We start from the raw sequence: 15,633 nt of genomic DNA, 5'->3' as shown, positions 1-15,633 counted from the left end.
GTACGTCCCTGCGCTCCGCCCACACGACAGCCTTTATTCCTGTTTCGTCATGAGCATCCCGCATGCCATTCCATGACCCGGCGTCTCCGTCGGTGGCCCCGCCCCTGCCCTGCGTCCTTTCACATCCCTGTTAACCACGCCGGTCACGCTCATTCTGTTGACCCCACGTCCCTCCCTGAGCCCATTTCCCTACTTTCCACTCTAGTAATTCCTCTGCTGCCCTCTGCCTGATCTCACCCCTCCCACAATCTCGACCAGTTTTGTCATGCCCTGACGAGCCGCCACGCCACGCCACGCCCTTCACGCAACAACTAAGTCCCACGTCTTCAGGTCATGCCCCTCCCAACAGTGCCGTCGCCGGCGTGGTTTCCCACGGTGTCCAGGCCCCGCCCCTCAGGCGCGGGTCACAATTCTTCTTGCGCTCCCCGCCCCTCCTTCTTGGCCAATCCCGGCGCTCTGCCCTTGCCACGCGGCACGACTATGCGTTATACATTGGCCAGGCTTGTCCCGCGCATGCGCATTTCCCCGCGTTCCGTCCTGGCCACTCCCTGAGTTCCCAGGCTGTTCGGTTTCACTTCTACTCTGGCTGGGTGCGCGGCGCTTTATCTCCCCCTGCTGGTGGAGCCTAGTCCTGGGAAGCCACGGAGGAATGGGAGGGGCCCACAAGTTTCTGAAGAAAACCGTCCAGGTCTCAGAGCTAGACTTCAGCGGCATTTGTAGAGTGAAACGGGCCTGCGGATACCTGATCCCGGTCTAAAAATTGACTTTCTTCATATTTCTCCCAGCTCCAAACCCCACAACTCCATGAGCAGAAACCGGGTAGGAAACATAACCGGGGACCGACTGGAACTGTGTTCCTACCAGCCCCCCAGCAGATCTTAAGTGCTAGGCGGATGCATGGCGTTAGCACACTCCTCTGCTTCCTGATGTCTCCTCCCGATGACTTTCCCTAGGCACCTAGTGCCCTCTTGCTGTCTTGGGCCTGTGGAGGCAACACCACACTTAGACCCTCATAGGGGAGGAACAGGGTTCGACGTCTGTTGGCGGTGGGGTGGGAGGGGACCTGGGCCCCGGACCTGCTTTAAGATTAATCTTTATTCCCTCCATTTACAATTCTGAGTCCACAAGAAAAAAGTGAAAAGGTTATTACCAGGTTTTTTTTCTATCCATAAATCTCTAAACGGGCACACCTTGGAGAAGGGCATTTTCCATTAGCCATTCAGTCATTCATTCGTTTAAATCTTGTTTATAGAGTACTATGTTCCAACGACAAATAAGACAAACCTCAAGGAGCTTACAGCCTGAAGTTTCCCACCTTAGGTTTGGATGAGACGAAAACTGATAAGTAAGGAAGGTGTAGTAAGGAGGTTGGCTAATAGGTGCAAAAGGACTTGGTAAGTGCTGGTCTCTCTCTCTTTTTTTTAAATTCAAGTATAATTGACATATAACATATTAGTTTCAGGTGTACAAAATAATGACTCAATATGTGTATATATTGCGAAACGATCACCACAATGAGTCTAGTTAACATCCATCACCACACATATAATTTTTTTTCTTGTGTTGAGAACGTTTAAGATCTACTCTTTTAGCAGCTTTCAAATATGCAGTATGGTATTATTAACTATAGTCACCATTCTGTATATTACATCCTCCTGACTTATTTATATTATAACTGGAAATTTATGCCTTTTGACCACCTTCACACATTTCGCCCACCCCCCACACCCTGCCTCTGGCAACCACCAGTCTCTTCTCTGTATCTATGAGTTTGGTTTTTATTTTTGTTTGTTTTTTAGATTCCACATATAAGTGAGATCATCCAGTATTTTGTCTCTCTCTGACTTATTTCACTCAGCATAATGCCCTCCAGGTCCATTTGTTTGTTTGTTTTTGAGAAGCACAGTTTTTCTTGATTTTTAGTCTGAAGGGAAATCCTGATTCCTCATCATGATGATACTGTGAACTAAACAGGAAAGTGTCATAAGGAGTTTCATACAGATCCCCTCGATGTAAACTGTTGCCGCAATTAGAAAGCACGGTGCGTTAAATCAGTGCAATGAACCGCCCAAACTTTCTTGTTCGTTCAAGATCACAGAGCTTCAGTGGTATGGCTTTATTCAGGGCGGCTTTAGATCATCATTCCCTATGATGGCAAGTAAGTTTCAACTCACATGTCAACTGAATAACTGCCTTGGGAAGTTTTGTGGCTGAGTTCATGCTCAGGAGAGAGAAGTTCTGTAATAGATTAACAGTGTCTGTTGTGGGTGAAGGATGGATGAAAGGCTGCAAGCAACCATCTATCTGGCATCTCTGATTTATAGTAATAGAGGTCTTGCATGCATATCTTTTAGGTGGTCCTCAAAAACAACATTTCTTTCTTTCTTTTTTATTTTTGAGGAAGATTAGCCCTGAGCTAACATCTGCTGCCATTCCTCCTCTTTCTGCTGAAGAAGACCGGCCATGAGCTAACATCTGTGCCCATCTTCCTCTACTTTATATGTGGGACGCCTACCACAGCATGGCTTGCCAAGTCCACACCCGGGATCTGAACCGGTGAACCCTGGGCCTCCGAAGCAGAATGTGCGCACTTAACTGCTGCGTCACCGGGCCGGCACCCAAAACAACATTTCTTAGTATAAAGCTTTTAGTGATTTTCAGACAGTAGAAGGGTCAAGGTCACTGTCGCTGGCCAAAATTTAAGAGCAGAAACTGACTTGTTGATTAATTCGTATGCTTTGTATATCAACCAGAACGAGGGCTGTTTAGGATTCTGTTATGAAAATGAGAGCATCTAACCTAAAAGGTACATGGCCCAATGGCCCCGCCACCTCTTTATAGATGTTGGCAAAGGAAGTACCTATAGGCAAGGCTAGATGTGACTGAGTGACACCAACTGGCAGCCAAACAGAAGATTAAGGATGAGAAACACTACTCTCTAGAGCATGGCTGCAATAATTTTAGCCTAGAAAAAAATCATGACTTGCCAAAACTATGAGAAAACTCTTAATATAACACCCAAGCAACAGTGCAAAGAGTTAAACGTGTAGGAAGAAATGTCAGTAAAGTCTTGCTTTTACTACATGGGACTCCTTATGATGTATTGGTCTTCATGCGCAGGATGAGACACGCAGGCACACATGCATTCCATTTAAGAAGCTGTCCTTTCAATTCCTATCTCAGAAATGTAAAGTTGGCAGAATTACACTCACTCAGTTTATCTGAATTAATCTTTATTTCTAAACAGTAGAGATTAACTTTCTCTGAACTAGTAAAATGTTACCCTGTGGAAAAAAAGACAAAGTTCATAATGGTTATGGCTGTTGATTAGCCTGCAAAATTTGATGAGTCTTCCAAATATCGTAGCTTCTCATTTTTTTTCTCACCTTAAAAAGGGCTTAAAGTATGGGAGTGGAGACAAAAATATTCCAAAGCCCAGAGTTCTTTGTTTACCAAAGATACTAGAATTTGTTTTTCTCTGGCTAGGAATGTAAAAATAAAAATTGCAGTGTACCTTATGATACTTCATTTCCACAGTCTCAAGCTTCTTAGAATGCCAATTTTGGATTCAAATAAGTCAATTTAATTTTATTAAATTACCAAATATTCATGGCCCATGAGAAATGCAAAATTGATCCAAATATTGTCTTTGCTCTCCAGGAACTTAAAATTTGTAAGACACAGAAGCAAATCATGTTGGTGATAGATGTGTGTACAAATGTGAACAAAATGCCGTGTGAATACAGGAGAAGGAGAGAATAAAAAATTAGTAGATTGGACAAGTCTACAACAAATAATAAAAATCTATAATAAAAACAAAAGAAAAAGGTTTCTCAAAGGAGGTGATAATTGAGATGGACCTGTAACAATGGCTAAGATGTTTAAAGGTGAGGAATGAAAACTCACAGTATTCAAGTTAAGGAAATAGCATGAGAACACAAAGGATAGAGGTAGGACATGGCCCACTGCAGGACTAGCTGGTGGAATGGCTCAGAGGAAGATGGGAAGCGTCATCAGTGTAGATGCACCTGAAAAACCAAGTTGGGTTCAGATCTTAGAGGCCAAAGAGTTTGTATTCTCTGACATAGGCCCTGGGCTGCTGATGAAGATTTCAATGTGAATGACTTCAATGTAAAAGACAAGAAGAAGGACAATGGAAGGTAGGAAGAGCGTTCAATGACAGTGAGTTTTAGATGTGTCTGTACTTACTAACCATGGGCTCTTGGACTGGAAGCCCATATGTGCCCAGGGCTCCAGCAACCAGGCAGTTATTCTTTCTCATTAGCCATCTTAATAAAAAAAATGAGTTTATTTTAATAATAATTTCAGAATATGGAAGAAATGATGTTAAAATCTCATAGGATGCTTGATTTTACACACACAAACATATTTGGTTCCCTTTTATCTCCTGTTCTTCCTTGTGTGAGTTATTCCCATTAAGCCAAACAGAAGGAGAGAAAAGGTACCACATAAAGGCCTAAATAATGTTTCTAAAGTTTGTAGGATGTTCAGCAGTGTCCCGGGCCTCTACCCACTAGATGCCAGTAGCACCCCTCCTCCATTTGGAGACAACCAAAAATGTCTCCAGACATTGCCAAAATGTCTTTTTGAGGAAAAAATCCAACCCTCCCTCTCCCAGTGGAGAACCACTGAGTTAAAATATAATATTTTTCATGACAGACAAAAATAATTTATCTCTCCATGCGTCTTAGTACTGACAATTTAAGGAGAATAACATGTTTTACCTCCTAATTATACTGAAAATATCAGACTAATTGCTATAAACATCTTGATATTGTTTATTATAATGTATATCGATTTCATTCCAATTTAAACGATGAAAGATCACATTTATTCAAAATTCTACAACTTCTATAAAATTATTGAGTGGAGCCATTAGTTTAAAAGTGCAAAGTTTTTGTCTTATGAAAAGTTCCCATGTTCAGCTATTAAAGGTTTTATTTGATTTCTTTTAATGTGTCACAGCCAGTTGTATTTCCCAAAACCCAATAAAAAATGTACGGAGTAAAGTTACATTTGAAATGGTTTGGTTTCACAGTTTACTGTAGTAGATTTAGGTGCTACAGGTTTAGTAAATGTCTGTTTGTGACAATGAAACAGAATACTCAGGGTCAAAATTCAAAAGCGACATTGGTCCTCCCTGCCTCTTGTTTTATTGCAGGTAAATGGAGTATACATATGCTCCAATGAACTTTAAAAGGCCTCTTGCGTGAATCAAAAGAATGATTCATGTGTTTTCTTTTCATGTGATCTCATATTTAATTTACCCTCCAGAGCAATAGATCAATAGTTGTGTGCCAAGAAACTGCTTTTCAATAGTGTTGTGTAGTACGAAAAAACATGGAGAAATCAATTTCTTTTTCCTGTCTGGAGTCTCAGTGCCTTTTGTATTGCTCATAGCAACAGTAATCTCAACTTTTTGTCTACATTCTCTAAACCCTGAACATTGGAAGTAAATGGTAACATATTCAGAATGATTGAAATGGCTTTATTTGTCATTGTTACCACTGTTACTGCTAAATTATTAAGCTCGTATATGAAGCTGGTGAAATAAAGCAAGTTTACTATGGGTTCTCTGGAGGTTTAATACTTAAAATTGTCTATGAAAATAAAGACTAAGTTTGTGCAAGGTTTTGAAAAGTGGAAGAAAAAAACACAGTGTGTTGAGAGACAAGAACAATAATATCTAGTTCTGTGTTCCACCTATTTTATTGAGCTATCTATCAAGCTCTTTAATTATTAAATCATTTTTAGCTCGTTCTAAGTGATCCATACCTTGTAAGAGTCTTCATATTTTAAGTCAATTTATTGACATCTTATTTTATCATTATACTTTTTCTATTCACCTGAAGGGAGCTATAAAAGTTGATATTTTTAATCATTCCCTTTTTGGCTGCTGTTTCTTTTGCTATTGTCAAATACCTTTTCTAAGCAAATACTGGGATATAGAAAAATTAAAACTGTAATTATAGACTATTTAGAAAATAGGAATGAGATCACTGTACATTTATACTTCCTCTGTCATGTGGCCAGAACACTACTCCAAGGAAAATTGATAGCCACAGATATTTTCATTATTAACTGAGAAAGATTAAAAATAAATAAGCCTATTAGCCAACCCACAAGTTATAAAAAGAACAAGAAAACCAATATAATGACAATGGGACTTCATACATGTACATGAGATTGACGAATCAGAAAGTAAAGAATTGAAAATTAAATCCAAGATTTTATTCTTTGATTAAACAACAGCAAAAATAGATAAAGCTCTGGCAAGAATAATGAGAAATGAGAAAAAAATTAATATATACACTAGAATACATAAAGGGAATATAGCAATGAATGTAGATATTTTATGGGAAATATTGTATAAAGTCCATGAGAATACTGGGAAATCTTTATTTATTTATTTGTTTTTGCTTTTTCTCCCCAAATCCCCCAAGTACATAGTTGTATATTTTTAGTTGTGGGTCCTTCTAGTTGTGGCATGTGGGACACCACCTCAACATGGCCTGATGAGCAGTGCCACGTCTGGGCCCAGGATCCGAACTGGTGAAACCCTGGGCCGTTGAAGTGGAGCACATGAACTTAACCACTTGGCCATGGGGCCAGCCTCTGGAAAATCTTAATGAAATGAATGATCCTCTTGGAAATTGTAACCAGCCAAAATGGACTCAGAAAGAAATATGAAACCTGCAATAAATGACAATATAAAAAAATGATTTTTTTTTTTTCTGGTGAGGAAGATTGACTCCAAGCTAACATCTGTTGCTGGTCTTCCTCTTTTTGCTTGAGGGAAGATTGTCCCTGAGCTAATATCTGTGCCAATCTTCCACTTATTTTATATGTGGGATGCCACTGCAGCATGGCTTGATGAGCAGTGTGTAGGTCTATGCCCAGGATCTGAACCCGTGAACCCCAGGCCGCCAAAGCAGAGTGTGCAAACTTAACTGGTATGCCACCGGGCTGGCCTCAGAAATGAAAATTTTGAAAGAACTCTTCCCCCAAAATATATATGGTCCAGATTCTTCAACTCTGAATTCTTTATTTCTTCTGCATTTTTAAGTGTTTGTAAACATAGACAATGTTAGTAATCTTTCTATACCATTTTCGGGATGGTAATATAAGGGCTGGAAAAAAATAAATTTGAAGAATCAGAACTTGAAAAGGAACCCAAGTGATATTCTTCTATGAAAAAAAGTTTTAAAAAATCTAAGGAAAACCACAGCAATTAAGTCCAGAAGCATGTTAAAATCATCAAACTGAGCTGATATAAGGGTTGGATCAATGTAGTTTATTAATATAATGCACCAAACGATAAAAACTCTGGAATCATATTAATAGATGCTGAAAAGGCAGTTGAGAAAATTCGTCACCAATTATTGATAAAGAGGATTTTTAGTAAACTAGAAATAAAAGGAGACTTTAGTCTCATGACATCATATTCAAAGTGACCCACCAGACCCTGTGGAGGAGCAGCATTCCCATTAGAGTGAGGAAGAAGACAAGGGTCCATGTTATTCCCACCATTACATCACCCTGTTTTGATAGTGCTGCCACAATGAGACAAAATAACAACATCACACAAGAACACACAAGAAGATCCAAGGCTAAGGAAAGTGTGTTTCAACTGTTTAAATATATTAACATTGGTCATTCATGCTGGTGGTATTATGGATATTTTGTACTTTTCTCTTTTTGCTTCTCTATTTTCTGTACAGAACTACTTTTTCGATCTTTTTTTTATCGTTCTTTTTTTAATCATTTTTAAAATGGGACAAGAACATTGAGAAATCATAATTCCAAAGAGAAGAGATTTTCTTCTCTTTTCAAATGAATGGCTTACACTATGATTCAGTATTTCACTGTCTTCAATCCTAGTCACACAAATGACTAAGCAAAAGCAAATGGAGAAGTTAGTTACTTTTAAGAAGTGCAAGATTAAGGGAAAGCTGAATCAGATTTCTATGTCTCTAACATGGCTCTATTCCTAAATGCAAATATTCAGCTTGGTTACCATCTCTATCTATTGGCTTTTCCTTCCCATGATGACTTTATCTAGTCTAACTTTTCCCAAGATAACTTCATCCAGTCTGACTTTGTTTTCAGGGCTTAGTTATGTGAGCTCTTCCTTCTAGGAAGTTGCCGTTTCACCTGATAGTGAAATTGCTAGAATGACTGGGCTAACTTTAGGCTGCTTCTCCCTCTAGTACAATTTTTCCTGACTCTTGTGCCCTTCCAACCAAGGTGAAGGAGAGGAGAAAAAGCTTCCTCAGGTGGAGTCAGCAAACAGAGATGGGTCATCTATGATAAAATATCACCCTAACTAGGAGGGGGAAATGTTAAGACTCTCAAAGTGTTGCAGAAGTGTAGTTGTTGATATTTTTCTGATTGTTGCTGTAAAGATCCAGATTTTGTAGGGCCAGCCCCAGTGACCTAGTGGTTAAGTTCAGCGCGCTCTGCTTTGGTGGCCTGGGTTTGGTTCTCAGGTGCAGATCTACACCACTTATCTGTCAGTGGGTCTGTCAGTGGCCATGCTGTGGTGGCAGCTCACATACAGAAAGAGGAAGATTGGCAGTGGATGTTAGCTCAGGGTGAATCTTCCTCAGAAAAAAAAAAAAATCCAGATTTTCTAGTTAACATCAAGATCACCCAATCTAATTTTTTCATTCATGGTTTTCAAGTAACAAGGTGGAATTTGGGGACCGAATTCATGAAGAGGCAGCATGGTAGAGAGGAAAGGCCAGACATTGACCTGCTGGGGGGCTTCTATTGGCATCTATAGAATGCCCACCAGGGATAAGATTCTCTTCCATTCATTATCTTAATCCTCAGAGCATCTCTGAGGTTTTGTTGCAATTCAGTTTTGACCAACAATGACCCAAGATGCAGTGCGGTTCAGGGTGGTGGAGATAGGGTTCAACTATAAGTCAGCCAGGTTGATAAAGTGACACTCATTCCATTCCCCTCCTTGCCACCAATACCTTAAACACTGGATCCTCAGTTCCCTCATATGTAAGATGATTAAAACAACAGCAATTGTGAGGGGCTGTTTCAAGGATTAGAGAAATACTCTAGCAGACCTAGTTCATGGTAGGTAGCTCTTAATTAGTGTTCTATAGCTGCACAGACCAATGTAATCACTAGCCACACATGGCTAATTAAATTAAATTAATAAAAAGTCAGTTTCTCAGTAGCACTACCCCATTTCACCTGCTCAATAGCCAACTATGTCTAGTGGCTACCATATTGGATAGCGCAGATATAGAGTATTTCCATCATCACAGAATGTTCCATTGGACAGCACTGCTCTATATCATCAACTTTGATTTTACACAACTGCCAGATCTTAGGGCTGGCCAAAACCATTCCCTTTGAGTTGGAAGCTCTCCTCGGATGTTTACCTGCAGAGGTGAGAGTCAGGTGAGGCCATTCTTGGAAGGGTGTCCTTTGTTCACCAGAGATAGAAAGGAGTGATGTTCGTTTCCCAAATTAAGAAGCCTACCTATGAGCCAGATCTTTTAGCCCTGAAGAGGTGGGAAGTTCATGCCAAGGAAAACCTCCAGAGAGGACTGACTTTTTTCCACCATGCACTTAACCAACAACAACAGAAGGGGTGGGGGAAGATTCCGACTTGGAGTCAGCAGAGGAAACATTCTTTGGAGGTAGAGTTTGGAAAGGACAACTGATCTGTTTTCCAAACAGATTTTCGTAAATAACTGACAGGAGATGGGCTGCTTCTATGAAAGTATTAACCCAAATGATGGAGGTTAATCATTAAACCTTTCAGGTGGTGGCTTGCTTGTTTCACTGATATTCTAATCTGGGTCACAGAATGGCTAAGGCAGCTTTAAGTGAAGGGTGGATTTTTTCCCCTCCTTTTGCCTTGTGTTTTACACTCTGAGAGAATGTTGTGGCTGCTCTTTTTTCTGGTGACTGCTATTCATGCTGAACTCTGTCAACCAGGTATGTAGCCTTGAAACTCAAAAATAGATTAACAGTTTTCTAAATGATTGACAAGTCTTTGACTGAAAGACCTCTTTATTTTTCTAAATCTGCGGACATGTTGTGGCTTGAAAGTTGAGCCTGTGACTGTTTCATGAGTTTGAAAGAAAATTTTAAACCGTCTAACATGATTGCAGTTAACTTTCAGGAATATTTGGGGCAGTTTAATTACAGTTCTGTTGATTTGAATTGCATTAAATATTAGGATTCATCAGGCTTTGTTTTGGCAGATTTTATCATCATGTACTGCTCTCTCTTTTTTTCTTTCTGGCAGGTGCAGAAAATGCTTTTAAAGTGAGACTTAGTATCAGAACAGCTCTGGGAGATAAAGCAGTAAGTGGAGAACCTGTGTGTTCACTTTAAATTTTGTTTGCTAATACCATTGTGCTTTCTCTAACAATAAGCCTTTCTGCAGAGTTGTCTTAAACTTGTATAGATTACTTCTAAAGACCTCAAATCTGTTATTTTCTTAAAGTAAAAAATTACAGTAAAACAGAAATTGTTAAGAAAATAACTTTGCCTAAAGTATTTCATCTGCAATGTATGCTAGAAAATATGTGAAGTTTTGTATTACACAAAACAATTTTGCAAACTTGAACATTGCAACCCAGCATAGTGGAGCAAAGGGGCCTGAGTCAGGCACTCAGGTCTGGGTTGGGCTCTGCTCCTCACTGCTATGGTCATTTGAATTTTGTCAGACTCAGTTTTCTAGTCATTGAAAAGAGGGATGTTCCACACACATAAGATCTTTCACAGCACAAAATTCCAGTTCTAGCGTGAAGTTTCTTCAATTCTTCTGAGATATCAAAGTACCAACAGGAAATATATGCTTATGAAATGGAAGCTAAAAAATACTCATGGGGCTTATGTAGCTATAGGAACAATAAAGACTGTCAAATGAATAAGATAGCATTCTGCAATTCTAGTTTCAGTTTTCCAGTGTGGGCTGTGAAAATTTTCCCTAATAGAATGTGATATTAAGGTGCTTCAGACTAGAAACAATAAAAGAGTTTTAAAGAAACTTAGAGGTATTCTGTTTGCAGTTCAATCCACCAATGTATTATTTTATTCACTCAGTGAGTAATAATCATCATAACAGCCAGCATTTATTGAGAACTGAGTTTGCTTTCTAGCTGGGACCCTGCTAAGCACTTTGCTCACATCAGCTCATTCAGCCCTCACAATACCTCTTTGAGGAAGGTAGTATAGGTATTCTCATTCTCAGTAGATGGATGAGAAAACCAAGGTGCAAAGAAATTAAGTGACCTACTCAAGATCTCAAGCCAGCAAATGGCAGAGGTAAGATTTGAACCCAGGCAGCCTGACTGTAGAATCCACTCTCTCTACCAGTGTGTAGGGTTGCTTATCCCAGGATCCTCTGAGGGCAGGCACCATGCTGTATGCTGGGGATGCAATGCAGCTAAAATCAGGCTTGTCCCTGCCCTTGTGGAGCTTATAGTAGTGGGAGAATTGGTTGTCCATTAAATATTCAATGAACCAAATGCGAATGTGCAACCTTGACAAGTATTACAGGAAGGAGAAGTACATGGGGGCTTTGGCCTCATCAGGGGCCTCGGTACCTGGCATTTGCCATGAGGTCTAAAACAGGAGTAGAAGTGAACCAGGGGATAAAAGAAAAAAAGGCAGAGGGAACAGCATGTGCAAGGGCTTATTACAGGAAGGAACTTGGTGAGAGTGTGGGATGGAAGGAAGGCTGAGGTGTCTGGAACTGGAGCAGAGAGGAGGAGCAAGGCACGTGATGAGTTTAGAGAAAAAGGAGGGGTCAGGCCAAAGAATGTGTGGACTGTGTTAGGGAGTTTTGATATTATCTTTAAAGCAAGTGGAAGTTTTATGGAAGAGGCGTCACGGTAGAATTAGTGTTTGGGAGAGACTTGTGCTACAGCGTGGAAGACAGTTTGAAGGGGCCTAGGGTAGAAAAGAGGAATCAGGAGGTGATTGGAGTAGTGTAGGTGAGACATGATGTCCATTTGGAGTACAGTGTGCGGGTGGAGAGAGAGTAGTTAAGGGATTCGAGAGCCACAGGGATGTTGTGACAAGGAAGGGAGAAGGAGGGGTCAAGATGAAGCAACTGGATGGGTGATGGCCCTTTTATGAGTCAGGGAACCAGGTACAGACAAGAACAGGCTTTAATTTTGGACTTGATGAGTTTGAGGCATTATTAACGAATAGGCAAGGACAGAGGGGCTTGAGCTATACATTCCTGAGTCGCTTGCACTAAAGTAATAATGGAAGCTTGGAGTAGATGACCGTTCTGAGGGAGAAAGTACAGAGTGACGGGAGGAAAGGGTCTAGCATAGAGCTTTTAGGTTCTCCAAAACTTGAAGCTCCTGTAGAAGAAGGTGAACCTGTAAAGGGGCAGAGGGACAGGAGGAAAACCAGGAGAATGTCATATTATAAAAAAGAAGAAAATGCTTCAAGATGAAGGGAGTGTTCAAGAGCGTCAAATGCTGTTGAGAGGCCAAGGAAGATGAGACTGAAAACTACTCATTGCGTTAAGCAATGTGGAGGTCATTGGTAACTTTGGAGGTAGCTGTTTTTCTGGAATGGTGGAAATGGAAGGCAGATAATGGAGGGAGTTAAGAAGAAGTGGGCAGTGAACATGTAAAGATGGAATTATGGACAACTCCTTTGAGAATTTTGGCTGTGAAGGGCAGGAGAGAGACAGAAGTAGGTGGAAGGAGGATTGAGTAAAGTGACTTGGTTTTGCTGTTGTTTTAATGGGAAAGACTTGAATGTGGTTAAAAGTCAATGGACTCAAAGTTGAATGCACAGAAGAAAGGGGGGAAATGGATATTGTTTAGACCCTGAGAAGGGCAGAAGAGAAGAGTTCCTAATAGAGGTGGATGGAATAGCCACTGAAAGGAGGAGAAACATCACATCTGACCTTTTTTTTTTTTAAAGATTAACACCTGAGCTAACAACTATTGCCAATCTTCTTTTTTTTTTTCCTGCTTTTTCTCCCCAAATCCTCCCAAAACATAGTTGTATATTTTAGTTGTAAGTCCTTCTAGTTGTGGCATGTGGGACGCCGCCTCAGCACGGCCTAATGAGTGGTGCCATGTCCGTGCCTAGGATCTGAATTGTTGAAACCCTGGGCCGCCAAAGCAGAGCGTGTGAACTTAACCACTCGGCCACAGGGCCAGCCCACATCTGACCTTTCAAAGAGGAATGTGGATAGGATGTGTGTCTATCGAGGAAGTTTTACATTTGGTGTCAGGAGGATGGGGAGTTTAAGTTGATCACTTGAGAAATATCTCTAAATTATGAAACAAGAACGTCTAGTGAGAGTGAGGAATGAGGGAAAGCATTGAGATTTGGGGTACCTGAAAGAAGTTTGAAATAGTCACTGTGAACTGTGAGGGAGAGAAAACTGATGGAGAAATCTAAGGGATTCCCAGGTAATTTGAGAGTAGGTCATCATGAATTTAGAGTTAAACCAACAAACCCTGTTTTGTGACTTTCTCCAGTTACGCTTGATTACTTGCCTAAAATGTGGAGTCAGCCACATTAGTCTGCTAGGGCTGCTGTAACAAAGTACCACAGACTGGGTGGCTTAAACAATAGAAATTGATTTTCTTTCGGTTCTGGAGCCTACAAATCCAAGATCATGGTGTCAGCAGGGTTGGTTTTTTCTGAGGTCCTTGAGGGAAGGCTTTGTTCCAGGCCTTTCTCCTTGGCTTGTAGACGGCCGTCTTCTCCCTGTGTCTTCATATTGTCTTCCTTCTGTACGTGTCTGTGTTCAAATTTCCTCTTCTTACAAGGACACCGGTCATATTGGTTTAGGGCCCACCCTAATGATCTCATTTCAACCTAATCACTTCTGTAAAAGACAGTATCTCCAAACCTGGTTACCTTCTTAGGTACTGGGTGTTAGGACTGCAGCATATAAATGGGGAGGGGGGGCCACAATTCAGCCCATAATGTACGCACACACTCAAGTTTCCAGCTAAGAAAATGAAAATAAAAATTGTACCAATGTTAACAAAGGAAAGGAAGCTGAGAGGGGGAGTCAGTTTATGAGTGAAGAGAGAAAGGGAACGGACTGTATATGTCCAGGATAAGAAGTCTAAGTGCCCTATTTGTTGACCTGCTACTAATACTGCAGATTCTGAAGAAGATAATGCAATGAGAAACACTCCACACTTGGAATGATAGAATGTCCAGGAAACTCTATCCTGAACATTATGGTGACATGATTTATCATGGTCTCCAGTCTTTAGTGTATGAAGAAAATGAGATGGGGGGGGGCGCCACACCACTGTGGCTACAATTAGATTCCAATGGACTGTTTTTTACCCCATGCCTCTTCACTTTACATTTTCTGTTTTACTTCTCTTTCAGTATGCTTGGGATACAAATGAAGAATATCTCTTCAAAGCGATGGTGGCTTTCTCCATGAGAAAAGTTGCCAACAGAGAAAAAACAGAGTAAGTAAACAGTGAAAAATCTTGATTATTTGCAGTATTATTTGAGACAGTACATTAATTCAAAACTCGATCTTGAAAATAATTTTTTAACCAATTTTTCAAAGGAATCCACATTTTTATTTAACATTTTAAAAGACTTTCATAATCTAGCTCAGCTTGCAATTTATATCATGTTCCCACAATGCTTTTCATTCATTGGGCACTGTGAAGATAATTATCCAAAAAAATTGCAGTCATGTCATAAGCTTTCTACATTTCTATTGTATACATATAATTTCTCTTGCACATAGATAGATGGATAGACAGATAGATAGAAAGAAAGGACTCTACTCTCATTGTATTCGTCTGCTCGGACTGCCATAACAAGATACCGCAGACGGGCTTACACAACAGAAATTTATTTCTCACAGTACAGGAGGCTGGGAAGTCCAAGATCAAGGACTGGCAAGGTGAGGTTTCATTCTGAGGTCTCTTGTTTTGGCTTGCAGACACCACCAGATTGCTGTGTGCTCGAATGGCCTCTTGTTGGGGGGCGTGTGGTCAGGGGGCGGGTGGGAACCGGAGGGAGAGAGAGTGAGCTCTCTGGTGTCTCTTCTTGTGAGGACACTAATCCTATATAACAAGACTCCACCCTTATGACATCATTTAACTATAATTACCTCCTTTTGGCCCCATCTCCAAATACAGTCACATTTGGGGTTAGGGTTTCAATATATGAATTTTGGGGGAAGGGGAACAAATCAGTTCATAGAACTCATTTTGAAAATAAATGTGTGTGAGTTCATCCCACTGTTGCTATCTGTCATAGCATCTTGTTTATTTTCTTAAAAGCTTTAGTTTTTATCTATTCTTCTGGAGGAATCTTCTCTATTTGTAATATTTACTTCCATCTCTACTTGTGATTAGAGTACTAGTCCTGGTTTCTCTCTACTCTTTCCCTCCCTCTTCCCATTGAGAGGAGAAATGACCGATCTGGTTGGTGAACTGGAAGGAGAAACTGGGCATGGGTTCGCTTCTCTAGGAGCCGGCATTTTTTCTATGCCATCCCCTACATAAGTACAGAATCAGGCCCTGCGTGGGCATGCATACATACCTATAAGGCTGTATGCGCTGTTCGCAAATGAGGACTGTTTAGATGGGTAGCTGCCATATCATACAG

The 15,633-nt window shown here is 40.6% G+C and overlaps 1 protein-coding gene across 7 annotated transcripts in view; it reads left to right on the top strand.

The window, feature by feature from the left end:
• CLTRN (collectrin, amino acid transport regulator) overlaps nt 1-15,633 on the top strand; it is a 42,712-nt gene that overhangs the window by 136 nt on the left and 26,943 nt on the right. Inside the window, exons 1-6 of one of the 7 annotated variants that reach the window (XM_023634303.2) lie at nt 528-819; nt 1,253-1,394; nt 2,405-2,583; nt 4,089-4,160; nt 10,301-10,359; nt 14,389-14,474. In XM_023634303.2, the coding sequence (XP_023490071.1) occupies nt 4,154-4,160; nt 10,301-10,359; nt 14,389-14,474 (152 nt within the window). In that variant the 5' untranslated portion in view covers nt 528-819; nt 1,253-1,394; nt 2,405-2,583; nt 4,089-4,153. Of the gene's footprint in view, nt 1-527; nt 820-1,252; nt 1,395-2,400; nt 4,161-9,821; nt 9,988-10,300; nt 10,360-14,388; nt 14,475-15,633 lie in introns of those variants that run through there. The other 6 variants (XM_070256957.1, XM_070256958.1, XM_070256959.1 and 3 more) reach the window with 6 other exon arrangements.

Source organism: Equus caballus, chromosome X (genome assembly GCF_041296265.1).
Source record: "Equus caballus isolate H_3958 breed thoroughbred chromosome X, TB-T2T, whole genome shotgun sequence".
Taxonomy (NCBI): domain Eukaryota; kingdom Metazoa; phylum Chordata; class Mammalia; order Perissodactyla; family Equidae; genus Equus; species Equus caballus.
Note: the sequence above shows the minus strand (reverse complement) of the source record. Positions and strands in the feature narration are given on the sequence as shown.